Source organism: Barbatula barbatula (assembly GCF_947034865.1).
Source record: "Barbatula barbatula genome assembly, chromosome: 17".
NCBI classification, from domain to species: domain Eukaryota; kingdom Metazoa; phylum Chordata; class Actinopteri; order Cypriniformes; family Nemacheilidae; genus Barbatula; species Barbatula barbatula.
The window spans coordinates 13,606,544-13,634,222 of record NC_136780.1 but is presented as its reverse complement, the minus strand read 5'-3'; the positions used below and the strand labels follow the sequence as shown (position 1 = coordinate 13,634,222).

General features: G+C 38.1%; 2 protein-coding genes across 5 annotated transcripts in view; one reads left to right on the top strand and one right to left on the bottom strand.

Annotated features, from left to right (window-relative positions):
- The first annotated feature begins 15 nt into the window (after positions 1-15).
- ube2t (ubiquitin-conjugating enzyme E2T (putative)) lies at positions 16-5,918 on the top strand. 3 transcript variants are annotated; one of them, XM_079477868.1, is made up of 8 exons: positions 53-158; positions 238-318; positions 382-491; positions 1,342-1,411; positions 1,503-1,608; positions 3,846-3,944; positions 4,622-4,705; positions 4,879-5,894. In XM_079477868.1, exons 2-8 carry the CDS (start codon positions 260-262, stop codon positions 4,993-4,995), a joined length of 645 nt encoding a protein of 214 aa, XP_079333994.1. In that variant the 5' UTR covers positions 53-158; positions 238-259; the 3' UTR covers positions 4,996-5,894. The 3 variants fall into 3 exon arrangements, with proteins under 3 accessions (XP_079333995.1, XP_079333994.1, XP_079333996.1); XM_079477869.1 differs by lacking the exon at positions 238-318 and having other exon boundaries at positions 16-158; positions 4,879-5,918; XM_079477870.1 differs by lacking the exon at positions 238-318 and having other exon boundaries at positions 54-158; positions 371-491.
- lgr6 (leucine-rich repeat containing G protein-coupled receptor 6) overlaps positions 5,875-27,679 on the bottom strand; it is a 78,957-nt gene continuing 57,152 nt past the window's right edge. For both annotated transcript variants that reach the window (XM_079477866.1, XM_079477867.1), the window contains exons 5-18: positions 24,848-25,063; positions 24,415-24,486; positions 18,982-19,050; positions 18,248-18,319; positions 17,262-17,333; positions 16,627-16,695; positions 15,750-15,821; positions 14,335-14,400; positions 14,039-14,110; positions 13,288-13,359; positions 11,562-11,687; positions 10,507-10,661; positions 9,295-9,375; positions 5,875-8,014 (exon numbers count right to left, since the gene is read on the bottom strand). In XM_079477866.1, coding sequence (XP_079333992.1) covers positions 6,780-8,014; positions 9,295-9,375; positions 10,507-10,661; positions 11,562-11,687; positions 13,288-13,359; positions 14,039-14,110; positions 14,335-14,400; positions 15,750-15,821; positions 16,627-16,695; positions 17,262-17,333; positions 18,248-18,319; positions 18,982-19,050; positions 24,415-24,486; positions 24,848-25,063 — 2,449 coding nt within the window. In that variant the 3' untranslated portion in view covers positions 5,875-6,779. The remainder of the gene's footprint in view (positions 8,015-9,294; positions 9,376-10,506; positions 10,662-11,561; positions 11,688-13,287; positions 13,360-14,038; positions 14,111-14,334; positions 14,401-15,749; positions 15,822-16,626; positions 16,696-17,261; positions 17,334-18,247; positions 18,320-18,981; positions 19,051-24,414; positions 24,487-24,847; positions 25,064-27,679) is intronic.

Here is a 27,679-nt window from a genome sequence, read left to right as displayed (position 1 = left end):
GGCTGCCTCTGGGTTAGTGCGCAGATATGGCAACCCTGGCCGGACAGCGAGTCACACAGTGACGTATTAACATTGAGCGGGTAGAATCAAGATCTACTGCTGCTGAAGGGAAGTGTGTTAGTACATTCAGCTTTCATACATCGACAGAAACTACACATGTAAGTGAATCTAACACGCTGAACCTATTTTAAAATGTTCTTGCTAAATAATCCTGTACATTACGCGTTCTTGTTAAAGAAAGTTTTGCCGTAGAGAAACAATGGCCGTTTTGCGAAATACATCTGCGTTAATGCATTCTACATCGTCAATGTTTATATGGTGAGTAATGTTGTAGGAATGATAGAACGTGTTTGTTTTAATAACCGTGCAGTGTTTGTTCAGTATGCAGAGAACCAGCCGCATGAAGCGCGAGCTGGAGCTCCTCAGTTCTGAACCTCCTCCCGGAGTCTCGTGCTGGCAGATGGAGGGACGATTGAATGAACTACAAGCTCGTCAGTTTGCATGATCATCTATGGAGTGAAAACAGTATCTAAGCCTCCCACGAATGCACCTAAAAGATCCACATTCACACACTGTGTTCCGCAAATGCACGGAAGAGATCCACATGCGCTCTAAGTACGAATGCACTCATCCTAATGCATCCTTGTACAATCCACACATATCTGTAATGTGACTTCATGCACATAAATCACATGTGCTTTGCATTCGGACTTCAGAACGTGTGCATACGTAGGCTTTTGCACCTGTGGATTACTTTGAGACTGTTGTTCCGCAGCTCTGATTCACAAATGCGCAGCAGATCCTCAATGGTGACGTCCACTGCGATATAGCATCCTCCTCAAGTGGGGGATCATGTCCATAAATTAACAAATATCGACGCTCAGTGCATCAATCATTATCACGTGTTTACATTTAAATTGAAATGGTCCAGAACAGATATGGTCCTGAAATAAAAATGCAGGCCTTTGGTAGTAACTTAAAACTGTATCGTCTATAAGGCCGGTGAGCGCCCTCTTGAGGAGGATGCTATATCGCAGTGGACGTCACATTTAAGGACACAGATCTGCTTCTTTGCATTTGTGAATCAGATCTGCGGAACAACAGTCTCAAAAGAATCCACAGGTGCAAAAGCCTATGTCTGAACTACAGTGCACTGGTCTGGATCTCTCATGCGCATTTGTGAATTACAGTGTGTGAATGAGGATCTTTTACGTGTATTTGAGGGAGGATAAGATACAGTTTTCACTCCATTATTATCTCTCTTATCAGTTTATACCCATACAGCTTTCAAAACTAACATGAGCCGACGTTACCCTCTCTTGTGTGTTTCTTATGTTGCAGAGATTGTCGGAGGTTCAAGCACTCCATATGAAGGTGGCGTGTTTACACTGGAAATCCAGATACCAGAGCGGTAAAAGTAATCTTATCCCTAAAACACAATGTAGTCAAAACAAATGTATTTCTATACCTGAATTGCATATTGCTTTTTTTCTTGTTTGAAGGTATCCATTTGAGCCCCCGAAGATGCGTTTCCTTACACCCATCTATCACCCTAACATCGATAATGCAGGACGCATTTGTCTCGATGCTCTGAAGTTGCCCCCAAAGGTAAAACCATAAAGACAAGTGACCCCAGGACATTTGTAATAGTTAAATTGAGATGGTTTGCTTTTGTGCTTTGCTGTTAAATCATGAGTCTTAACCGGGGGTCCTAGGGGGTCCGCGGTGGAACTGCAAGGGGTCTGCTAATTACGGTTTACTCACAGGAACGTTTTGTTAAAACTGTTCGTGTATTTTCGTGTAACAGCCAAGACAATGCTGAACCACGAAAAAGACAACAAGGCTCAGAATTACAAAATAGCGGTATGTGTTCTGCAACACACAGAGAAGCGGAGGGAAAAAAAGAATGGCACTTAATAAAACTGCCTGCTTCTATAACACAATGAATAAAATCTGCACTAATTTCTTTCACATCCAAAGGTGACATCTACCTCCACTAGAATAGTCTCTGTGCCATTAACCAGGGTCAGTCATCTCAAGCCTCAATAAAAACTAAGGTTCAGGACAAGTAAATTGTCCAATCTCACAGTAAAATGAAAATGTATGATGTTGCAAATCCCTTAAAATAATCAAACCATCTATGTTAATAATAAAAATAATACATGGAAAGTGTGTTTGTGCAACAATAACATGCATAATAGTGCTAATTAAATGTCTTAACGTAATAGTGCTGTGAAATAAGGGTCGTTTCTTTTTTATCGCTCTGTTTACACTTAGTATAAGGGGGTCCCTGCTCCATGCATCTCTCATGTAAGGGGCCCTTGCCCCGAAAAACGTTGGAGACCCCTGTGTAAAATAAATTGTTGTTAGCTGAATCCAGGGGTGTTAAGTAATCAAGTAAAATGACTTAAGTACTCAAATATTATTTCTCGAGTACGATTTTAACTCAAAACTTTTTTTTACTTGTACCTTTTGCAGGTCATTTTCTTTTCTTTTATCAAACCTAATGAGTTGTGCTTATGCCATCTATTCTGCCGATGAGATTCGTTTAAACTTACAGCATAAGGATCCAAACACGTTAATTGGGAATTGATGTCACGCCTCATCAATTACATCAACAGCAGTACCTTGACAAATAATATCATTCAAGATCTATATCTATTCGCCTATTACTGTAACAAAATGGTGGAAGGTAATACAGCTGTGAGTGCGAGCACCAGCACGGGCTGGAAAAACACTTTAATTATTTTGTGACGTACCAGCAGAGGCGGTTCTAGGGTGAGTGGATACATCCATGTATATGTGAGAAAATACACGGTATAGTAGACTTAAAAACACAAAGGGCTGTTACCATTTTGCGATCATGCGCGATTGCAGCATTGAAATATTTTCAACTTGCTGGCGCACTAACGTGAATGGAAAGAAGAGAGTGATGTGGCGCTCTCTATTTGAGCGCTTTTGTGGTGAGTGTACATTTGAAATGAAGACCGTGTGTGAACGCGTATCTACATTTAAAATAACTTGCACATGCAAAAGATAACGGCACCTAGGTGATTCGCAGGGTATCCCTGATAGCACACAAACATTATTCAGATGTCTGCATTTACATCTGCAAGCGACAAATTGTCACGTGATTTCCAGTAAGGGAACGTAAGGAGCACTGACACTACCTGGTTTATGAGTTGCATTGTGGGAATTTTTAGGAACAAGCCTTGCACCAAAAGGATTTGCAAATGAGACAGCACTTAAAATGGCCGGCTCTCTGATCAGTGCCCTGAGGTCTGAACAAGGGAACTGATTGAGAAACCCCATCATCTCTCAGCAAGTTCTTTTCCTTAAGTTGTGTTAGTAAGGATTCATACAAGATGAAATGTGTCCTCCATTTCCCACTCAATGTTCATTCACTTAATATTCGGAGAATAAATGCTTGAACAAGAAACGTAAAATTTTTCCTGTTACTTTTTAAATACTTGAGCGAAGTAAAAAAGTACTACATTAAATTGCACTTAAGTATATTTTTGGCTAGTTGCTTTGACCTTTAATTGAGTAAACATTTCTCTCAGTATCTGTACTTTCACTTAAGTATAATTTTTGAGTACTTTTCACACCCTGGCAGAATCTCACAAAGAAATGGATAAATGTTATCTTTAGTTTATAGAAAAGTTTTTAACTTTACATCATGTTTTCAGTAAGTGTTTATATTTTTATGACAAACACAGGTAAAGTAATGCTATGCAAAAATACTGTTACTAAAACATTATGAAACTTAATTTCATGGTAAAACATGAACAGTTTATATGTGATGTGACTAATATGTTGAGATTTTGTATGTCTTTTCCGATAAGGGAGCTTGGAGACCCTCACTCAACATTTCAACAGTGCTGACCTCCATACAGTTACTCATGTCTGAACCCAACCCTGATGACCCACTCATGGCAGATATTGTGAGTTTGGTTTTCCACAATGTTACCATCATTTGTAAGAGTGAATAGGTGTAAACGCAAAGTGTTGGAATTGCCTAGACATACAGTCAAATAAGACATTATTTAGACACCAAATATCGTCTGCAAGACGCTGTAGTTCATTAATGTAAAGTGAGGATAGCAAAATAAACTGTGACATATTATAAACAAAAATACTTCATACAGTATACTACCAGTAAAGTTATTCAGACACTTTGACCTGACCACGTTTTACTTAAGCATTTTCTTCTTTAATTGCTAATGTATTTACACCACAGACTTAACAAAATGAAGTATTGTTTGGTTGCTTTAAATTGTATAATCTTATTGTACTTCAATTTAACAGCTGACAGCTATTCAACCTGATCCATTACGTTCTAACAAAGTTATCTATCTTCTGACACCGTTTAAGTTCTTGTCATGTTTTATTATCATTTTCTAAATTATAGCAGATAAACTGTGACAATGTGAGACATGTTATAGGTGTCTGAGTAAATTTAAGTTTGACTGTACACCCTTGACTCAACCAATATGTTCGGGGTGGGATTACCAAAAATGACATATTTAGTAACTGTTTAGAAATATCAATAACTTTTGCTCTTCTGGGTCGCGTTTCCTAAACAATGATTATTCGTATGTTTATTGGAACTGTGTTTCAGTCTTCTGAATTTAAATACAACAAAGCACTGTATCTTGAGAAGGCAAAGAAATGGACAACTGAACATGCAATACAGGAAAACAAGGTAAAAATGACATTATGCAAAATGTTTTGATGTAGAAAACGGTATATCAGAAAAAAGTGAGTAGTTGGGTTTTCACAGGGTCGCGTAATGTGCAATTACATATATCAACCAGTGGGGGGCGAAATTGTTCCTTTTGAGCGCATTCTAATGGCACGATTTTCTTGTTTTTAAAGGGATGTCAGACAGAAGAAAAGAGCTCTCTTGAGAATAAAAATAAGAAAACAGCTCAAAAAAGAGAAGCACTTAGTGCACAGGAGAATTTAGAGCAATCTAAGAAAGTATGTATGTAGTTTATTTTACAGTACCTGGTATTGATTGTTGCTTTTATATTATATTTTTGCATATTTACAAAACGTATTTCTGTTGTGTTTGTTTATTGTTGTTATGGATGTAATAAAATGTATTTGCATTTCACTGCACTATTCACTATGCCTTCAGACATACATTTATGAAACTAATAACTTTATTAAATCATTCTTTCATCACATGTATACAGAAATATGACAATATTTACATCCAGAATAGCGTCTGTTGTACAAAGATCTTTAAATCCAATATAAAATAATACATTTTATTATACAATTAATATAAAAGGAATAGAAATCAATCAGGATAAAAAAGATAATAGCATGCTAGATCAGAGGTAGTTATATTTTACAATACAATAGCTAGCCTACTTTACAATCTGTAAAAGAGCCCCATTTTTTTACAACCAAATCAAATCACAAAATGTTTTTATATCTTCATTTATATAGTAGTGACATGTTAAGAATATCTCATTTATTGCTCTTCCTTAAACATGGGGCCTTAAAGTAAAAACACAATGTCTGTGTCGTATTGCTCACTGAAAACATATTATTGGGCATAAAACACTGAAAATGATCTCATGCATCGCAAGAGGTTTTACAATATAAATCAATGTCAGTGCCATATTCTCAATAATCCTATAATAGGCACTAAAAGGCATATGGTCAGTATTCATGAAATAGGATTTTGAAGAGAATCCTGCTGTGTATGCTAGTTGACGTGTTTATAGCTCACTTCCTGAATAACAACATTATTCCAGTTTAAAGGCACAAACATTGGAAGGTAATAATAATTAAGATGTTTTGGAATATAATGCACAAGTAGTAAAATCAACTGTTTTGATGACAAAACACTACAGTTTTTATTATAAAATGGCACGAGTAAATAAATAATGTTTTGAGTTTTCATTTTTTGGCTAATACTTCTCTCTTGCCATGGGGATGTTTTATGTTTTTGCATTTTGTTTTTGTTACGTTCTCATTCACCAGAGGGCAGACCAGAGTAATTGACGACTTGCAAGATTATTTTGATACATATACACTTGGAAATGAATGCATAAAAGTTTGAGTACATACAAGTGAGTTTGTTGTAGAAACATTTTTCACATTGAAACATTTAGATACATAACACCCACTACATCAGCAAACATACCTGTGGTATTACCCGAAAAAAAGGAATGCCACAGGTCCTCAAAAGCTAGTTTGACAGTATCAGTGGCATGCTGTTAAAAGGCAAAAATACTAATAGATAATCGATGTCACTAGATAGTTGTGCCACATCACTATTATGTACTATGCAAAATTGACAAATTGATTAATTGTCTTTTAAAAACTATGTTCATTTTAAGGTTTTCATCAGTTGCTTTGCCTCATGGGGGTCTGTTGTAACACGCTTTCACAAACTGAGGGACAAGTTCAAATGAGTTTTTATGGAAATTCACAGCATGCCACACTGTCAATGAAGCTCAATATACATTTATCCCAGAACATCCCTTAAAGATTCATCTCTATTCTGTACACAAACAAAGATTCAAAAAATACAAGATGAAGCTGTTTTGCCGCATGTCGTTTGTTTTTGCTTAAATTATTGTATGGCCCACAATAACTTTAAAGGTTTTATTTTTTCAGAATGTCATGTAATTACAGGTATATATCGCCCCAATTCAACCTCGCTTATTGTTCGTTAGCTGTAATGGTTTCAGGGGTAGGTCCATACGTGGGCTCGAAATTTCTCGCATTTATAGAGTCCTTGGAGCTTAGGAAGAGACTTAAGGATGAGATGAGAGAAGCTGGGAATGGTAGACTCTCGAGAAGACCGTTCCATTATGAGTGTCCAGTCCACTGCTTCTGAGAAATTCCTGCTCTTTTGCATTGAGTCCTGCTGTGAACCTGACTGTGTTTTCTCCAGCATTATCCCTCTCTGTTGAGGGTTTCATCTGAAGCAGGCACGGGATGAGAGGCACTGAGGGTGGGCAAGAAAACGGAGTGACTGTCTCTTGGGTCGGTGCCTCTGCATCTGCTTCTGTTACGAAGGATACCAGGGCTTGAGTGGAGTCATATGAGCTCTTCTCCGTGTCAACCGACACAAAGGAATCCAGGTTGCGGTCATCTCGTAGATGAGCTCGGCTCAGGAGGAGACGTGCGTCTTCACGGAAATGTGGATTGAAGAGAAGGTAGAGCAGGGGGTTGATGCTGGCCGGGAGAGGCAGAAGCACCAGGACGACTGATTTGACAACTTCTTCGCTCACTGGAAAGAGTCCCAGAAGGGATGAGAATGTGAGGAAGGCCACCGGGCAGTAAAGCAGACAATTGGTGAAGATAAGCCAGGCCACGTGCTTGACCATTGCACAATCCCAAATGCTGTCAAAGTCACCCTTCATCAGGTCCCAGTACAATTTGATATAAGTTCCAGTGATCACCAAGAAGCAGAGGGAGTTCATCATGATCAAGGCAACCATGAACCCAAGCGTCGATGGCTCTCCGTCTGGCAGCGGTGACGGCATGCATAGCGGGGTTGCCCCATACTCTCCAACCCCTATTAGGGGCAAAGCAGCAACTGCCAACGAAAGTGCCAAACATGCTACCGCTGCGGCTCGCACACTTCCCAGTGAAGGCGACTTTCCGTAGGCCCTGGCACAAGATACCGACACGCTACACTGTACCGCGGCCAGGGTGAGGAAGAGTATGGAGCCCTCAGATGCCAGCACTGAAAGGAAGCCTGTTGCCTGGCAACCGGCGCCCATTTCCCATTGAGCACCGTGCAGGGCGAACTCGCCGAACGTCCGAGCGTCGACTAGCGCCAGGGTACCAGTGCACAGGCCCGTCAGCAGGTTGGTGCTACTGATGCTGCCGATTATAAACTTGACGGGTGAGAGATAGCTGGGGGAGGCAAACACCGTCATGAGGAGAAGACTGTTGCCCATCAGCGATACCAGAGAGATGAGCCACATCCCAAGGCGTACCACCCAACTATCAAACAGGTTGTCACATGGCTTGAATGGACCTGGAGGGCATGGAGGAACATTTTTAAGAATTTAACTAGATAAAAAAACAATCTTAAGTTTTACCCCTATATCGCCATCTCTGTTCAAAAGTTCAAATTGCAGGTAGCTTCACGTACTTTACAGGTTACTGACATTTCCTGCAAAATGGTACCCGAAAGCTGAAATGATGCACATTATACAGTATAAGCTTATATATTTGCTTATTAGATTTTTCTTAATTTTTAACCATGAAAAGTTACAGACCGCCACTTTAAGGTTTGTTTGCACCCAGTGTGGGCCTCATGCATGCAAAAATGTCTTTAAAGATATTTTCTATAAATTCTCACTTTATTTTGAATATGACCGGTTTTGTTCTGGAAGCAATTTACACATCAAATTGTTTTCATGAATGAGGCTCAACTTATCTTAAAGGAGTAGTTCACCTCAAAATAAGCCCTTATTGACTTTCCATAGAAGGAATAAAAATGACTATGGAAAGTCAATGGGGGCCTATATTGAAGTTAACTACTCCTTTAACACCTTCACACAACAAGATACAAAATTCACTGTGATGATCTGTTGGTTAAAATTGTATACATGCATTCAATATTTGAAACTTTTTTATTCCAGAAATTTGAAAGTACGAACAATACTGGGGGGAAATACACTACTGGTCAAACGTTTCAGAACACTCAGTCACTTGAAATTGATTTTCACAGTGAAAATTGTTGAAAGCGCTAAATAAATAAAGCTGACTTGACTTGCTTATTTATATTTTTCCGCATTTTAGAAGAAAATACTAAGCTCATCAAAACTTTGGAATAACACAAGAGAGCTATGAGAATGATTTTGTTGAATAAAAAAATAGTTGTTTAATCGTTTAAGTTATATTTGAGCTTCTTCAGTTTCGTCTAAAATTTTAAGAAATGTTCTCTTATAATTTTATCAAGGAGCTTTTTAAGATCTCACCCTGAGATTCTTTTGAAACAATATTAAGGTAGTTCCCATATTCTGTGCTCTCATTGGCTGTTCTTTTTGCATTATTCAGTCAAATTCATCCATTAAATAGAACATTTTAGTTTGTAATGAAAAAATATGTTTGCACAATTATAGTTTTGTTTACAAAACTAATTCCAAACATTTAAGCGGAGCATACACCTTTTTAGGATAGTGAGAAGCATTTAGCTTTTGACCGGTATTGTACATTTACATTTTGTAAAGGCAATAAGGTTGTTATGAATCAACATGATCATTCATTTACAATCATGAAGGCATCCGTATGTAAGCGAATAATTCACACCTGGGATAGGGGTGCACTGAATGCTGGCTTGTAGTTTGGACTCCTCAATAGCCAACTGGAATTCCTCCAGGTCCAGGTCGTCTGTAAGTAAAAACAGCACATGATAAATGAGTCGCTTTGTGAACGATAATATTAGCTCAGTGTGACAGAAGATACATCATCTCTTGGCCATCCAGTCTATTTGACAGTAATTTATCCAAGGGCTTTAGGACCACTCGACACATTTCACAACTCGACTTTCCATTTCTCCCTTGTGCGTTCAACCTCAATCACGACGCTTTGTTTACGCTCTGGTTTTGTTATTTTACGATAAGCCGACTGGTATTACAATGTTTATTCCCATTGAGTGTAATTACGAGCGAGTCCTTTCAAGCTTGATCGAATCACACCGAGGAATGCACGGAGTAAAGATACACTTTTATTGAATCTGTCAAATACCAGCGGTACTGTACGGCCCTGACATGTTTCTGCTGTGTAATAATTAAAGATGAAGAGACTGGCAGATGGATGAGTGTAAATATAAATAGACATTCTTATTTCAGATGTTTAGGGTGGAAAACTGCTACGTGAGGTTTTGGCGCTCCTTTCATATGAGAACATGTGTGTGTCGGAGGGTTGTCTTTGTTTTTGGCTACAGAGACAGTAAACAGGTTTACTGTATATACGTGTCACTTGATAACGGTATAGTACAGTGTTGGTATTTTGTTTCACTGACTACCCCCTTTGGTAGATTTAGTTATTCTAGGTATTATCAAAAGTCCTGAGTTTTGAGATCTTCGAGAGCGTGATGGCTTGTAGTGTGATAGAAGCTCTGTTATGTAGGTAGGGGCTAAACCCTTTAAGGCTTTATAAGTGATTAAAAGAAGGCAATACAATACTTAAGGGGTAGACAACTTTGTTCTGTTGAACACAAATTAAAATGTAGGAAAGCAAACACTCATTTTTTTCAATGGTAGTCTATGATGGCCTAGAACTCATTCAAGCATTCTTCCAAATATCTCTGAGTTCATCAAAACAAAGACATTTATACAGATTTACTTGAAGTTGAGTAAATGATGACAGAATTGTTTTATTTGGGTGAAATGTCCCTTTAAGAATCTTCTCTATTAATATTTTCTATTATGTTTGAAACATTAATGCACTTCTACTTGAAAGAGAAACCCACAAAGCTGTATACTATATGAGAGGTACAGTAGTGAAGTTAGAGCTTACAGTTGTTGTCCGTGTGAATAGGAAACAGAGACAAAGCTTTCTTCTGTAGGTCTTCTTCATCACTACCCATCTGCTCTTCTCCTTGACTGGCTGTTCTGTAGCTGTTACAGGCTCCAAACACGCAGCACTGATAAGCATATGGCATCTCAATGACCCTGTTTCAACAGACATGAAAGACAACATTCAGAGTCATGACAAACCAACAGGACTGGTAATACTAATAGGGAAAAACACGGACAGATCAGCCACGAGTTCCATTTATTCTTTATGAATAAAGACACAGGTTTTAAAATACACAGGCGTGTCTACATAAATAAATAACATAAACTAATAAATAATAGGATATCTAGAAGAATGCTTATATCCAAACCGATCTTGGACCCCATTGATATTTTTGGGTGAATTATCCCTTTAAGAACTTTGAACATTACGAGTATACAAATAAAAGACAAAACAGACATGTTGACTCAGTTTAAGGAAATATGAAAACAATAAAAGATCCGAATTCAGGAAGGAAAGTTCTAAGAATGAACGATTCGTCAATCTGCAAATGTCCCATTCAGTAAATAACCAGTTCACCTCCAAGGCTATTTCAAATGCATTTGGGTCACAGAGACCGTGATTTGATTTCCATTTTAATCAGTTCAGTTGGTTTTCTGGAAATGGTAAAACGCGAATCTACCATTTTTTAGGTGCTAAACGGTTCCAAGGAGGAAGTCTTGGAGCGTATCCATAGCCCCGAGCAGCTAATGAATAAGGGTGGTATTTATTAAAAGATCTAAAAATGATCAGTATTAAGATAAGTTGATAAGTTATTGACTCATACCAATAAACGGAAAGTTCCCCGGGCCACAGATTGTTCCGCTGTTAGTATCTTGAAGCTGTCCATTTTTTTAACAGTTTCTTGGAAAACCGAATAAAATTCACGTGTTTTTAGACTACTGAAGCCGTTTGCATTGTGTGAAGTAACCACAGATACTTGTGAAGTTTCTTTGATGGTTTAACATGAAAGTCTGGCTAATCTCTTGTAGGAGATCTGATTACTACAAATGTACCTTATGTGGGGGAAATCCTCCTCTCTGAATGAACGAGACAGGGCCATGTTGTTCTTCAGCTTGAGATGAGTCAGGCTGGATAGTCCGGCTAGTGGCAGACTGTTTAACCTGTTCCCGGTCAGGTCCCTGGTTAGAGAGAAGAGAGATTCAGGTCCCTGTCAATCACAGTCTTGATGGATGACGAGTACAGAAGTTACAGACGGAGCTCTGTACGCCACAATATAAATGACTATGGTTATTAATACGACTGTTATTGTCAAAACCGTTACATTTTGACACCCCAATCTATACCAGATCTGATTAAAAAAGTGTTTGTAGTTAAGAAAACAGTTTGATATGTCATTTATTGGAAAAATATATCTATTTAAAAAAATAAAGTACAAAAAATGTAGAATCTGCTAATAAAAGAAACTAGACTTCTCACAACCAGCTTGTAAGCAGTTCTTTGTATTTGCACACAAGGTATGGCTAAGTAATGCCGGCTCATTACATCAGAGGCCAGAAAAACTAGAAAGTTTTTTTTTTATTCTAAATTTAAGAGGATAGCGGATTCCACATCAAAACAAATAAATATCAACAATATAGTTGTGTTCGCTTTAAGAGCTTTTCTTGACCTAAAGAATGAAAAAGCAGAAAGTATGCAAAATAAAAATGTGAAACCGCGGTTTGGAATAAACATAACGTTATTGAATGTTTGTTTAGATACTAATATACAGCCACGGGATAAAGAGACCATCCTAAATTGTCATTTAATCAGCATTTTTAGAAATATTGTGGTCATTCCAGTACAGTATCTGTTGAATTTTCGGCCAAATCAAACCTCAGGAGTGACAAAGTCACTCTGGTCAGACAGCAATGTGAAAGACTGAAAACTGATAAAAAAACTGATAAAAGTTATTACCTCCAAAAATCCTAAATACATAGAAATATTACTCTAGTATTGCTTAAAAGTGAATTGAAAATAACTTGAAAACCAGTAAAATATAATTTTGAAGTGTCGAAATATCTTTCGGCTCCACTGTATATAAGTTAATGTGGATCCAACAATCAAGTTTGATGAAGAATGTTTTATTTAAAGCGACATCGACATGTTTGGCACACAAGGCTTGAGCGTTTGACCACGCTGTACGCCAAAGTATACCAGTTTACATTAAACTTAAAGGAACGTTTGACACAAACATGCTTTTAATAACCGAAGACATATTTTTTTTGCTTGTTCTCACAAGCTACAGAATAATTTTGTAGTCACCGATGCTTGTATCAAACCCAGAACAGAAGTTCTGCAGACAAAAACTGTTTCTGGCTTCACCTCCTCTTCTCTTAAACACTGTTTATATTTTCCAAACACTTCGGCGATAGTGAAAACATTGCATCAGGATAATTTATAATAGCTTATACCTTTGCATTATCATCATATCCTTTTCAATGACCTTTTCCGGTGCTTTACAAATGCATCATCTCGTCAGTTGTTAACACTCATTCAATCATCACATTCTTCACACAATGCTGTTTGTGTTTAATGGCCTGTGACAGACGACGCAAGTTTTCACCAGTGCACGAATCCACAGTCTTTTCATATCGAGCCAACTATAGCGTCACAAAAATGACAGAAACTCTGAAGTGCAGGTCAATGAATCTCTGCATCTGGTCTGGTCAGGTTGTTTTACAGACATCAGTGGTGTGTGTGTCATGTTTGTTCTTGGGTGGCACTGGTTTTTATACTTACAGTTTAACAAGAGACTGCAAAGAGGAAAATGCATCAGGATGGATGATTTCAATCCTGTTCCAGCTCAGATCCCTGTAATGAGAGATCATTCATTTTTCTACATATGTCAGATAGACAGTTTGTGTCAAACAGAAGGTTTGCTGTGTGACATTTTTTTTTTACTATCAAGACATCACATTTATTTTGAAAGACGTTAAAATGTCAATTATATTTTAAAGAGGTCAAATATATTTTATATGGCCAGTACATCTATAATTTTGCATTTAGTGGTTAACCATGTATTACTTTTTACAGACATTTTTCCAAGTGTGTTTATTATTATTATCATTATTATTATTAGAAATGTTTGCTTATGATAGTAAACATACATTGTGAATAATAACAGGATTTTATTTAGTTTTTCAAACGATGTTGGAAAAACATATCGATACAACTATAAATATTATTTTCTAAAAAAGATTTAAAACCAGGACATTTGCTCGGAATATAAATCAGATGTTAGGTGAATATTTTTAGACGTTTCTGGCCTGTAGGGGGAGGTATTGATGAGCATGCAGGCTATTTTGACCAATTTGTTCAGTTCTATGCTATGACACTATACTCACAAATAAAAAAAACAGCATTTTTCATTACCCACAAAATGAAGTTGGAAATAAAATTTGTATCACCCACAATATTTTTTTCAACTTTAATGACAAACAAGCTAGTGTGCAAGAGGTTACAGAAAGGACAGATCATGTGCTGTACTCACAGAGAGCGCAGAGAGTTGAGTTGTTGGAATGTGTTCATCTCAATCCGTCTGATCATATTGTGCTGCAGGCCTCTGCCGAGTCAAAAAAATCCTATTACCACGATCACACACACACGTTGTGCCAGACATACACGCATGCAGACATCACACATGGTGACCGTGAACATGCTCGAAAGCATCCAAAATGTGGACACTGATGGATTGCCACAGTAATGACCATAATTTGTCAAATTTGTTCTACTGTAGGGGGTTTCGGGGGCCCTTTGCACATATGTGCTGGTATTGAAAGAACTCACATCTCCTGTAGAGAGGCGCAGTGGTAAAAGCTCGGCAGCTCTTCGATGACGTTGTGAGACAGCTCGCTGTAAAACACAGAGATTAGAGTTATATTTACCTGACATGAGGATGATTGCTATAATATCGGTGTTTTAAGACGCCGGTATTTACATATTGTGAATATCGAGCCATACGCTCACAAAAGTATCTGTCAGCGCATTGGCTGAAAACACTTATTTCTAATTCGTAATGCGTGACAAAGTAGTAGTGTCTATCTTCAAATATATGAATCACGGTGTACCCATGTGGAAATGTAATATATGACATATTGTATGTGTGCCTATGTTGTGAATGGTATTGCCATAAAAGGCACTATTATCACATAAATACTTTCTCTCGATATACAGTAGGCCTAATGTTAAAGTTTATAACATACATCAAATACCCAGACAATATACTGTATACACACAAATTAATAATGGGGACCATTCACTCAAAACTGAAAAGTCTGTAATAGTTTTTCACCCTCTTGTCATTTCAAACCTGTTCTTCTGTTCAGAACACAAAAGAAAACATTTTGGAAAATGTTGGCTACCGAAACAATGGCGGTACCCATTGACTTTGTGTCTGTACAATAGATGTGAATGGGTACAGCCGTTGTTCAGCTACCAACATTAACAAACAAATTGTTATATGAAATGACAAGAGGGTGAGTAGAAATATTTGGGTAAACTATCCTTTTAAGACCGTATATATTAACAATATATGTTTATTTTATATATGCAAGATCATTTAAAGGACATATGTTCAAACATAATGTATACTTATGATATGTTTTCCTCATTCATTTTGAACAGCCTGACATTTGAGAAAGTCTACACAATTCATTATTTATAAACTTTATATAACAATTTATTTTCGAATGAAATACATAATTTGCTTAGAAGTAGCAAAATACTTTTTTGGGGTCATTATATACCGCAAGAGTTCAGTATGTTAAGCAGTTACATTCCCTAGAGGTCTTATTCTTCTTTCGAAGAGTAACATAAAACCGTTTTTTAATCAAACATGAAAGCGGGCCACGCTTTTTTCATGCACTTTGGCGTCTTCTGGGTCATTTAAAAACTCAACTGAGGAGAGGTTCTTGAAACCCACTTTACACAAGATGACAAAGGCAGGAACACGAGGAAGTTATGACATTGTGCTTTTTAAATATGACTTGCAACAGTTGGGTACAAACAAAAAGTGAGCCTTAAGCTGGCTCTCCACTTGCTGGTGTTTGGGAGTTTGTGATAAAAGAGGCCTTTTTGAGCTCTTATATTAAATCGCACAGGGTAAATTTGAACTCTCTTCGCCAGCCTGGATCTTTAGGAATCATGTAGACGCGATTGTAATGATGTGTTTGTGTGCTGCAGGTGTGTATTTGGAAACTCACAGAACTCTTAATTTAGGCAGCAGGTGGCAGATATCATATGGCAGGCCGGTCAGTCCAGCTCGGGTCAGCGTGCTGCGGGAATATCAAAGAGAAGGAGAGTTTACTTACAGGCTGCGTATACGTGTGCATTTAAGGAGGTCGGCAATCTCCGTAATACAAAAATGTAAGATAATAATGTCTGTCTGAAAAAAACGTTCTATACGAGAAAAAAGTATAAATAGATATTTAAGGTATATTTGCTTTTTGTCTAAAGCAATTCTGCTGGTTGGCTAAATGCCTCTTTTTAATGTTTACATATTATTTACAGGAAAGCAGGACAAAGATATTGACTTTTAGCAGTGTGACAAAGCTGAAACATTTGCCTTTCTGAGCCCTATTAGATGTTTGTCTATAATCCTGAACACTTATCACATTATCGCCGTTTAATAAAATAATTTAAATAAAAAAGTAATCCTTTCTTTTCAAGCTTATTTCTTCTATTTTATATTGTTATGGAACACAGACAGTATTTACCTTTAATGGCTGCATGTCAGAACCTACATGATACTTATAAACGACACACATACGTTACACTTCTTTTGTAGTACAATGACAAAATAATAGCATAGCAGTGTAAGCGATGAGAAAAAGTGTCGATAATGACATCATTTTCATTTCCGGGTGAATCTGTGATTAAGAACGTCAGACAGATGCTCGTGCATCGTTTTAAACCGTCTAAAATAATAAAACTAGCCACCAAGAAACATGAGAGATCAGTGAACACATTTCTGTTTCGTCAACCGTTATTTCATGGTCCTCAATGGTGGGAAGAACTTCTCAAAGTCTCTTAAGTGAAACCGATCCTGGGTGAAATGGAGATATTTGATCTCAGACTCACAGAACTTGCAGGCTGGTGGTTCCTTTCAAATCTGGAAACTGTCGGATCTCGGTGGCTCCGTTCAAAGAGCTAAAACAAGATTAGATAACTCATTAGTGAGGATCTTTCTGCTAATGAAGATGTCTTCTAGAGAAACCACAAGGAATTGTCTTCTGTTACCACACACACTCCAATTGTTGTGATCTAGAGTAAACATTAACCCCGGGAGATTCAGTCATTTTGATTGTGCCGCAGACACTGTCCAAAAACAACAGCATCAGCGCTGCAGATGGTAGATTTTATATCCAAATGATGAATGGATTGACTCTCGGAACAATCTCATGCATTATCTATGTAATTAGAGAATGATAAATGACTTTTCAGGGCTTTCATGAAAAGATAAATCTCATATTCTGACGTTTATGAGGTTACAATTGAAACTTGCTGTTTTTTGGAGACAAATGACTAGATTAATGTTTTGATGTGAGCAAGATTACAGTATTCATCAAAATGAAAGCCAATGATGAAATAGTGATATGCATTCGCCAACCGGTACTTTGAAGGCGCTTTATCGGAAGCGAAACAGTTTACTGTGCAAACTGTTTAATTGTACATGTGTACGTTATCATTTCACACATCAAAGTGTAGCTACTTACAGCGTGTGTAACTTTGGCAAGAACTGGAATGCTGATCTGCCAACAAACTGAATGGGATTCTCGTAGAAATGACTGAAAAGGGAAGAAAAAGAAGTGAAATTGGTTATCCTATTAAACTTGCATATCTGTCGAACTTCAAACATTCTGTGAGATACAAATTCTTTAACAGTTCATTAGATACACTTTAAATTTTTATCATCATTAGAAATCATAATTGTCATTTCATGATTTAACTCATTTGACTATCATGGTAAAGATACGTCCAGTATGTAAAGGAACCTGCAATTGTATTTTTCAAACAAAGATGGCGACACAGTGGCAAAAGTTGGAGTGTGCAGCTTTAAAGGTCTAGGGTATGAATTTTAGCGACTTCAAGCGGTGAGGTTGCGAATTGCAACCAAAGGCCCACCCACTCCCTTTCGAAGCACTACTGTGGCTGACACAGGACTAAGATGTCATCACGTTCTCACTTCTTTGCCGAAGGATATAACTTATTTATGAAACGCGCTCTGTAGAGCAGTTTGTCCGTTTAGGGCTACTGTAGAAACAACATGGCGAATTCCATGTAAGGGGACCCGTGGTGTATGCAGATAGAAATAGCTAATTCCAAGGTAATAAAAACACAACGCTTCATTTTTTATACACATCTGAAGACATAGATATGTATATTCTATCGCATTTCTGTCAATAGAACCTCCAAAAAAGTACACACTGTACCTTTAATGCTGATAAAAATAGTCTACATCTAGATCATGGTAGCACTGTTGCCAATTTATGAAAAAAGTAACATTTCCTGGTCAAATTACCTCCTGAAGGATGATTGTTTTGACAGAGGTTTGACAGTTTGATACGCCAGTTATATATTTCATATACAGTTATTAATTTTCCATAAACAAACCACGTACTCTGGCATGTTGTGTCAACACAGAAAGTTATTTATGGAGAACCGCACGTTGAGTTTTGGCTTCTTGTGACAAGACACTCACATAGTCTGCAGAAGTGGGTTCCCGACAAACGCTCTCTCAGGAATGGCCTTGATGTTGTTGTTGTGGAAACCCCTGGAAGATGCAAACAGAATCAGAACATGACCATCTGCACACTTGAACTCCACAGTTCGTTCAGGAAGTCTACAGAACAGCTTTCTTGATTGTTTTTGCTAAGAGCATCTGTTCTGTACGAACATTTTCAGCCACTGCGAAAGCTTATAATTCGTCATCGTCTGCTGTCGCTGCGATGAAGACATGCTTAAGTTAATTTATAACGCAGGTGTTACTTGCAAATTCTAATCCGCAAATTCGAAACAATCTAAAATAATTTACTTTGTTCCGTAAACAAGGTTCAAAGGTCTTTCTGGGGTCCAGAAATTGAATTCCCCAGCTTTGACGCTCGCTTTGTTTCAGCAAAAGCTCTGAATTCGGCTATAATGTGAGCCATTTGGCTATGTCAGTTTGAGTTTGCCGATGTAAACAGCCTTTGTGTCTTCCAGAAACACCTGTTGCGAGGTGATACTGCAAGCAAAAACCCTTTAGGATACTTGAGAAGGAACGACTCCAGTGTTCCTCCGTGAGCATCTGCTTTTTTGCAGGAGATTGTGCTTGAGAACCACATTCTGGGATCTAACCGGGATTAACAATGACCGCGAGAGGCCAGGCCATGCGATCCACTTAAAAGGAAGCACATTGACACATGTATGGCGGGTGGGTTAGTCTCGGTTACTTACAGTTCCTGAAGCTTGGCCAGTGTGCAAATAGCCATGGGGAACTCTTGAAGGTCGTTGAAATTCAGTTCCCTGGGGACGAGAGATAGATAACAATCACTATGAGAGCAGAAGTTTGAGGAACACGAGGAAACCTGGAGGACATTTAAGATAAAGGATTTTGAATATGCAAATTGTTTGCATTATGCATAAATATTCGTAGATATATTACGACACCTTCTGAACAACAATTAGCCATCGTGTCGCTTATAAGTCCAACTGTTTTGACATTTTAATTTGATCTTTCATGCTATGTGTCAGGAACATAAGCAAACACTTAGGAGAAACTGTGGTTCCAATCAGTCAAAATCCTTCTCCGTGACCTTGCGGGTTTTCCGTGTTGGTCGTCCTTAGAGACCGAGACAGCTGTTCCAAACTAATCTGACATGATGTGACCTCTCCTGTGCATTCATTGTTTTTGTTGTATGCATTTCATTAGCCTTCTAGGGAACCTGTGTACAAAAAAACGAGCTTCAACCAAACACGGGCGGTTGCTAAGGGCGAGTGGCCATACACACAGGTGCAAGAACAATGTGTTTATGGCCGTCGCCGGCGTCCCAGAGACTGTTGTTTTTCTTGGATTTTAAAATTGCTTTTCAAAGAATACTTTTTGGAAAAATCCTATGATCGAACAGAAGTCTTTCTTCCGCAAAACCTCCCTTATGACCAGTTAAGTCAACTGAAAGCAGGGTTAATAGATGCCGTTGGCCCGGTATTGCCTCCTCAAGTATGCGGTCCCCAGCGTTGGAAGACACACAACTCTCAATATGTCTCATCATATCATAATTACATGTCTTATCCCTAAGTGTTAAGTGTAAGCTTTCAAAACAGTCCAAATGTTTATATATTTGACTCTTCATTTTTTACGTTGAAAAAAGTTTTTGTTTGAAGTGAGCTTGGGGAATAGGGCTGGACCTGTGTTGGCTGCCATCCAGAATGGGTGAAGCACTTAATTCCAACCTGTGAGTGTGTGTGTGTCTGTGTGTACATGAATGTGTCTGTTGCACAAGAGTGTTATGTGATTTTGGCTTCAGGTAAAAATAAGAAAAGCAGGGTTTTTAATGATTTACCTAAATCTGTGTGTAATTTCTTTGCAATCACTAAATGTGATTGCAAAAGTTCTCAATGATTTTGAATGGGTTTTGTCTGCGATTGTTAAAGGTGGGATAACATGCTATGTCATGCATTCTGACTTCTTTACACTGTTGAACGTGCTGGCTTCTCATGCTTAACATGATCAACTTGTTAAAAAACTAGTTGGACGTATGACGTAGTGTTTCTGTGCTTGATTCACTCCCCCAGCACTTGTTTCGGAAAGTTTTTTATGAATCTGGATCCCTGTTTCATAACAGTGGGCGTGCGGCTGCAGCTTGTTACTCTTGCGATAGTGAGAGAAGTTGAGGTGTGTTTGTTTGTTCATGGCATTTCAGTGAGAAATGTCATATAAACGGTGATATAGCGCTGGATTTGGAGATCGTTTGAAACTGATAGATGGAGCAGAACCTCTATCATCAGGGGTTTGTAAAATGTGAACAGATTTAGTTAATATATTGGTAATAAATACATTTTCTTAGAATGTTTTGACAAATAATGTCAAAACATTATTGTTTTGACAAATTATATCACATTAACCATAACGCTTGAATTTCCCAAAAGTCAATGTTTCAAACTTTCAACAATGTTTACCCCTCGAGACAAGAAATATATTTGGGGATCCCCTGTATCTGGACTCACATACATACAATCCCACAAAGTATGCTATATAAATATAGCATATAGCAACAACATAAACATTATGTGGCCCACACTTAACTTCTTGTACACCTCGGCAAAAATAAAAACTGTAGTTTTAATGTAATTTAATGAAATAAATAGACAGTAAAATATTAATATTAAGTAATATTAATATAAATTAAATATAAAATAAATGGTTATATTATATCCAAACACAGAACGGAAGTTGACTTTGGGCCAGGCGCATGTATCCAATGAAACCATCTATAGGCTACTATAATACATGATAAATAAAAAATTAAAAGCATGCAAATACTTTCACTGTGTACAAAATAACAAAGATAAAGAAAACTATTTTAATTTAGAATAAAAGACTGACCAAAAGACCTGAATGGAACACACTTGATGTTGGTTGTGAGATTGACAATGGCGACAGTGCTCAGGCATTGTGAGCTGCATTGGGTTCATTTCTTCCACAACAGTTAACAACATACAATAAGACTCTTTCTTTCTCCAGTAAGTGTAAATGTGGTGTGGCCCATAGTAATAGTTTTGATTATAGTTTTATTTCGTTTAATTCATATTCTAAAATTGCTTTTATTTTTAGATTTTTTGTTTTTATTTAAATCTTAGTTTTAGCAATTTTGGTGTATGCTTTTGTCATTTTATAATTTATTTGTTTATTTTTTACCTAAGTTTCTATATAAGATGAATACATTTTTATTTTAGTTTTATGAAAGTGTTTGTACATTATTATAATTTTAGTGCTTCAAACGTGTTTCATTTTATTTTTGAGGCAACATTAACATTTTTCATTTAGTTTAAGTTCTCCCAATAATTTTGAGGTCAATCTTTGATTTGATTTCAATAAACAGAAACGTTTTCACAAATTAAATTTTAGTCAACTAAAATAACCCAGCGAGTGGTCGAAAATATATGTAGCGTGTTTTGAAGGAATCAATCTGTGAATTACAGGCGTTTTCCGCAGTTATCACTTATAGTTGTCTGTGCACATTAAACTGGGATACAATTAATTTAACATTGAAGAGAATCGCACACAGCAGCTATAAAGAACAAATACAGCCAAACCGACTGTACCGAACGGATTGCATAATCGGTTTATGAGCAATTTAGATAAATGATGTGACTGTGAACAGACATCGTTTAAGTTATTATCTCGTTCACCTCTAGTGAGTCATGTAAGTGTTTAAGTAATTTTGGTCAAACACAACATGAAGTCTAGAATCCACTCACACTTACGGCCAATAAAACAGAGTGCATGCGGAGAAACCATTGCTGTGGGTGAGCCGCTCTCCGTCGTTCTGCGACGTCTAAATCCAACTTTTGTTTACGACATCCATCACTCTTGTTTGGAGATTTTACTTTTATATGGCACAGAAGAGTAATGCTTTTCATTTCCTGAGAAGACCTCATTGTTTAGAACAGGAGGACGTTGGAAACGTCAATTACATTGATTTACAATTTATAAAGTCAGGCAGCGCTCTGTTTGAAAGCTAAATCATCATGAAAAAACCACATTGTGGTGGACATTTGTCTAACTGGGTATGAATGTGTTTTTAATGACAATTACAGTGATGGGGATTATCGGAGCATCAATAAAAATGCATATAGAACAACATGGCAAGTGTGTTTTAGGACGCTGGAGGCTCATACACAGCACACATGTGCAGCTGGATTGAGACAGCTGAATTTATAAAACAGAATGTCTTCCAGTGTGTCGTGTTACATGCCTTTATGAGGATTAGTATGTTGGTTAGCCATCCTTGTGACGGTAATTAAAATGTCATTCAATATGCAACATGCCTACATAGATATCTGGCAACTGAAATTTCTTATAATATCTTGAGTGTATAATTGCACTTTGAAGATATTGTTGGCTGAGTGCTTTTAATTATTTGCACATAATGTGTTAAGGAAGTACTTTACTTGTGAAACGTTGTAATACCTTATTTTTAACATTTAAAGCCAGAGTTTTACTTGTTTAAAGGGATACTTAGCCCAAAAATGACAATTCTACCATCATTTATTTTTTAATCTTTCGTCTGAGGATATTTTGAGAAATGTCTGAGGATTTTTTGAGAAATGTCTTAGCGCTTTAGCGTTCATAAAATGAAAGTCAATGGGGTCCAATGTTGTTTGGTTACCAACATTCTTCAAAATATCTTCTTTTGGGTTCTGCATTGTTCCATAGTCTGAAAAACATTTTCTTTCCTCAAAAGCTTAATCCATCAAGATGTACAATTCCCACAGGAGAGTCTCAGCGCATGGTTCCTTGACATTTGCTCTCGAATGAAGTGTTCAGCCCAGCGTGTGCAATTCTGAAGTCTTTCTCGTAAGGAGAAAAACGTCATTTTTAACACTTCAGCAGGCCGTTCAAAAAAAGCAGGTGTGAAGCTCTCGGTATCCCGGAGACCACCATGACTTCAGCATATGCTTGTTCTTTTAAAGCCAAGCCTTCATAGCACGGCTCATGTAATGTCTTTCATACATTAGTGAATATATGTTGGCTGTGGTTCTTAGGCCCTTTTGAAAACGTTCTTATGAATTTTAATAGCGCTTCTCATGTATTTATTGGACCTCTTTAACATTTCATTTTAATCGAAAGTACAGTGCTCGGTGCCGCATAATAATATATAATAATATGGCCTAAATGTAGCAGAGAATGTGTCCAGCTGTAATATTACAATTGTAAAAGTTCAGCCAGATGATAAATGCATAAATGCCTCTTTATGTATTTCTCTTTTTGTGATTTTTTTCTCTTTTTGTCATTTCAAATCTGTATGACTTTTTCAAGCAGAACACAAAAGAAGATATTTTGAAGAATGTTGGTAACCAAACAATGGCGGTACCCATTTACTTCCATTGTATGTACACAAAACCAATCTGTAAATCAATGGGTACCACGGTTGTTCAGTTTCCAAAATTATTTAGTTTGCGGAAGTTCTGCGGAAGAATGAAAGAGATAACAACAGGGTGAAAAAAAGATGACGGAATTTTGACGGGAATGACGGGAAACCTAGTATAAGTTGTTTTCAGAAATATTGCCATAAATTTCCATTTAACTTTTGTCCATTAAAAAGAATCAAAAAGCTTTGTTTTTGCACGCAGTTTTGAATGTAGCTTTTCAAGTAGGTTGTTCTCAGCATCAGTGACTCCTTGATCTTACAAAATGTGTATGTGTATTAGCAACAAAACGTTTGTCTCACACCAAAACATTATACTGTAGCAGAAAAACGCTTCTCTTCTATGTATTCAAGCGATCATGCATATACCGTGCAAGTGCTTCTGAGTTCACCGTCAGGACACTTTTGTTATTTCCACCACAGAAAATGAAAGTCTGCCGCACATTCATTGATTTTAATTAGACACAAGAGTGTTTTTGAGAAAACAAGGCACTTACAATTAAAGTTCACGTCTCAATAGCTGAGGTATTGATTTTGTTTATAGTCCATGCAAACCAAAACCACTTATCAGAAGTCGAGTTTGGTAGTAATTTTGGTTTGAATTTATAGGCACAAGCTCTTCCATAATGATTCAATAAAGATGCCAAAATCAAATAACAGACCAGAGAGTGTTTGCGTTAAAAACAGGAAGTGCTTTTATGTTGTTTATAATCTGTCATGAAGACACGGTCTTACTTACAGAGTCTCTAGGCTGTGCAGTCCCTCAAAGCTGTTCCGTCCAAGAGTCTGGATCATGTTGTTATGAAGATGCCTGAATGTGCAAACATTCATTAGGTAAACATCAGAACAAACCGCAGATATGACACCTGTGCTATAAATTAATGTAAACCGGTGGCGGATGATATAAACTCAATCCACTTTCATTTCACTGTTTTGTATTTCAAAGAGGTTTGGATTCCTGTGGTTTCCTGTCAAGCCAATGTATGTTTTTTGACTTCCTTGTTGTATTCCTATCATCATCCAGTCATACTAACACATCTACACTGGCTAGTCTGGTTTTCTCAGGAAGTACTCTTGGATTTACATCTGGTCCTGCAGCAACACCCCAATCAACCAATCATATTTTGTCATTACATTTGTGTTAGACAATAAATCATGAGTATAATACGTACAGCACAACCAGGTTGGAGAGGTTCCTAAAGGCGAAGTCTGGGATGTGGGTGATGCGATTTAGGGCAAGGGTCATGGCCTGCAGTGATGAGAGGTCATTGAGCGCACTCACTGGGATCTCCGTCAGTGCATTGTCATCGAGCCACAGGTGCCGCAAGGACCGTATGCCCGAGAATGTCCTGGCAGGGACGTCCATAATCAGGTTGGCATCCAGACGTCTGTTTTCAACAAGAGGAACAGAAGCATCTGCATATGTTTATACCCGTAAACAGTTTATGTGTTTGACATCCGCACAATCTACTTCAGTCATGTGTAGCAGTCAGCAGGTTGTGGTTCTAACTTTCACCTAAAAGATGCATTATTGTCATGACAAAACAACAGGAGAAGTTTGTGAAAATGAACAATTACCAAGCACAAGAATCCGGAGATGAAAGCCATCGAGCTTTCACAGGAATGTTTTTTACGGCGTTCTATTGTGCCTCTCTCTTTAGATGAATCACCGATGGACGTCTCTAAACCTGTGTCAACAAGACGCTCTACCCACCCTACGTCAAAATATACTTCATGATCTTTACTGACCTCTCAACATTGAGGCCCGACCTGGCATGACTCCAGCTGCGGGATTTGCGACCCAGTCAACGAAAACAGTCCTGTTACTGTCACGGAATCTACAGCATTTATTTTTTCCTATTAAACTACAACGCCCTACAGAGGTACGTGAAAACAAGTGAACAAAAGGGCCTGCAATTGTGGCTAAATAAAGAGATGTACCATGCCGTGGTCTGCGGTCAGAACGTTTCTGCTTTGACAATAATATAATTAAAGGATGATTTCGTTGCTGCTTTGTTTCGGCTGGTGTATGAATTGGCACCCCTATCTGAATGCATTAGTTTTTCTGTTTGACTGTTTTATGAAGCTATATTTGGTTTCTCAAGCATGGACTTGTTTAACAAGAGTTTTGGCACGCTTGCTGCTCATAACATTTAAGTCAAAAGCATCAGCAGTATACACCTCTGTGGATGTTTAAGAACTTTAAGTTTTGGAGTCTTAAATCGCCATTGACTTTTAGAGGATGTGGAGGAAAGTTGTGCAAGCACCATTGCGAGGCGTGCACGGGTTTCCGAAACAAAGATTCCGCACTTGGTCCAACCACATGAAGGCCTATTTGGAAATGAGCTAATTCTCTTTCATTTCTTCCTGTGCTCGTGTGGTTCAATAAAGCACCAATTGTTAATTTCATGGTTTTTAGCTTTGCGGCATGAAGAGCTGATTTGGTTCAAGCCCACCAAGTGATTGTTGCACTATGTTGACTGGAAGGCTTTGAGATGCTCTTCCTTTCTAACTTTTTTGGCAATTTAAGAAAGAAACTGCACTAGAGATAAAAGCTGTGAAGAAACAATCAAAGGCTGCTGGAAATAATTGAAAAGGAAGACGATTGGAAGCCAGTTGTTCACAGACCTTGACATCTCTACAACCAAGATGAATGTCCTCCCTATGTCAACAAGTTAAGCCTTTGATCTAATGAATGTTGCCCCCGGATTCAGCGTGTTGGGGGGATGGTGGTGTGCGTGCTGAATCTCCGCGCTCAGCCGAGTCGTGATGTATGATAGCAGCAGAGCACGTGGAGTTGGCCGCAAGCACTTCCTGTGCATTTTTCCACCGTGACCTTTCACACCCATTCATTTTGCACTGGCCTCTCCTCACTTTCCCTCTGGCCTCCTCAACCCTCAAGTCCTTCAACTCGGGACAATGCACAGAGAGCATCCGCAGAACTTAAAGCCAACTTATTCTCACACTACATTCTCCAATGATTTGACTGCAGCATTTAAGAGTAAAGTTAGATTTTTTGGTGGTGACCTTTCGAGCAGCTGCTTTTCTATTACGTGTGATTCAATTGCTTTGCGGTCTCTTTTCGTGGTAGCTCGCTGGTAGGCAGCATATGATCAAGAGGTATTGTATTGCCTCTTATTTAGGGAAGGCGATATTTGTTGCTCAGCTTTGACTGGATAAATGTCTTTATCAGATCTCTCTTTGATAGACCAAATCCTGAGAGGGTGGTCTTGACATCAAAGGATGCTCTGTGCTGAGGATAGCAACTATAGCCTGCAGTCCTAAACTCTCGTGTAGAAACAAAGATGAGTTTCATCCCCAATCGTCTGTCCTGCCTCAACTCATCTTCCCCCCTGTCTACATCGGGCGCCAGTGGACTTCAAAACTTACAGCCCCCCCAGTGGTTAACCGATCCCCATCTTATTATTACCCTAAATTACATGTTTGTTAAGATCTAAATGCCTTTCCACTCTTGTGGGAACTCAGGATGGAGCACCTAGCTGAATCACTGCATATTCTTTGTTATGGAGGATTGAAAGTGAGCGTAAGTTAGCTGGATGTATGCCAGAGCTCTGTCTCACTACAGGGAGGGCCCGTACGCACTCTGCGAGCGTCTGGAGCCTCTTCTGGAACCAGGCATGTCTTCCATGCGGAAAAAACTATGTTGGTGGCAAATGAATTAAATTTGTACGCCATGACTCTAATGAAAACATCCTCATGAAGGTAGAAGGAAATGAGCACATGGATATTTACATGGAATTATTCATTTGGAAAAAGCGGGCTATGCAGCTCCGCTCCGGGACGCCGGCTGGCATCGGGAAACTGGAATAATTGGAGGGGTGGATGTGAGTGGAGCAGATGGACAAGGCCAGACAAAATCCCAGACAATATTTAGATTCTGACCTTTTCATGGGGAACCAGTTAAGAAGGGGCGTGAGTCCGATTAGGAGGGAAACGTTTGGACCTAAGGGAAGAGGGAAGAGTAACTGATGGAAAATTGGGCT

Bases quoted from the DNA above. Each gene is read 5' to 3' on its own strand.
- ube2t (XM_079477868.1), top strand. From the start codon at position 260: ATGGCCGTTTTGCGAAATACATCTGCGTTAATGCATTCTACATCGTCA. The intron at 319-381 runs GTGAGTAATGTT...GTGTTTGTTCAG, and splicing joins ACATCGTCAATGTTTATATG to TATGCAGAGAACCAGCCGCA. The intron at 492-1,341 runs GTCAGTTTGCAT...CTTATGTTGCAG, and splicing joins ATTGAATGAACTACAAGCTC to AGATTGTCGGAGGTTCAAGC.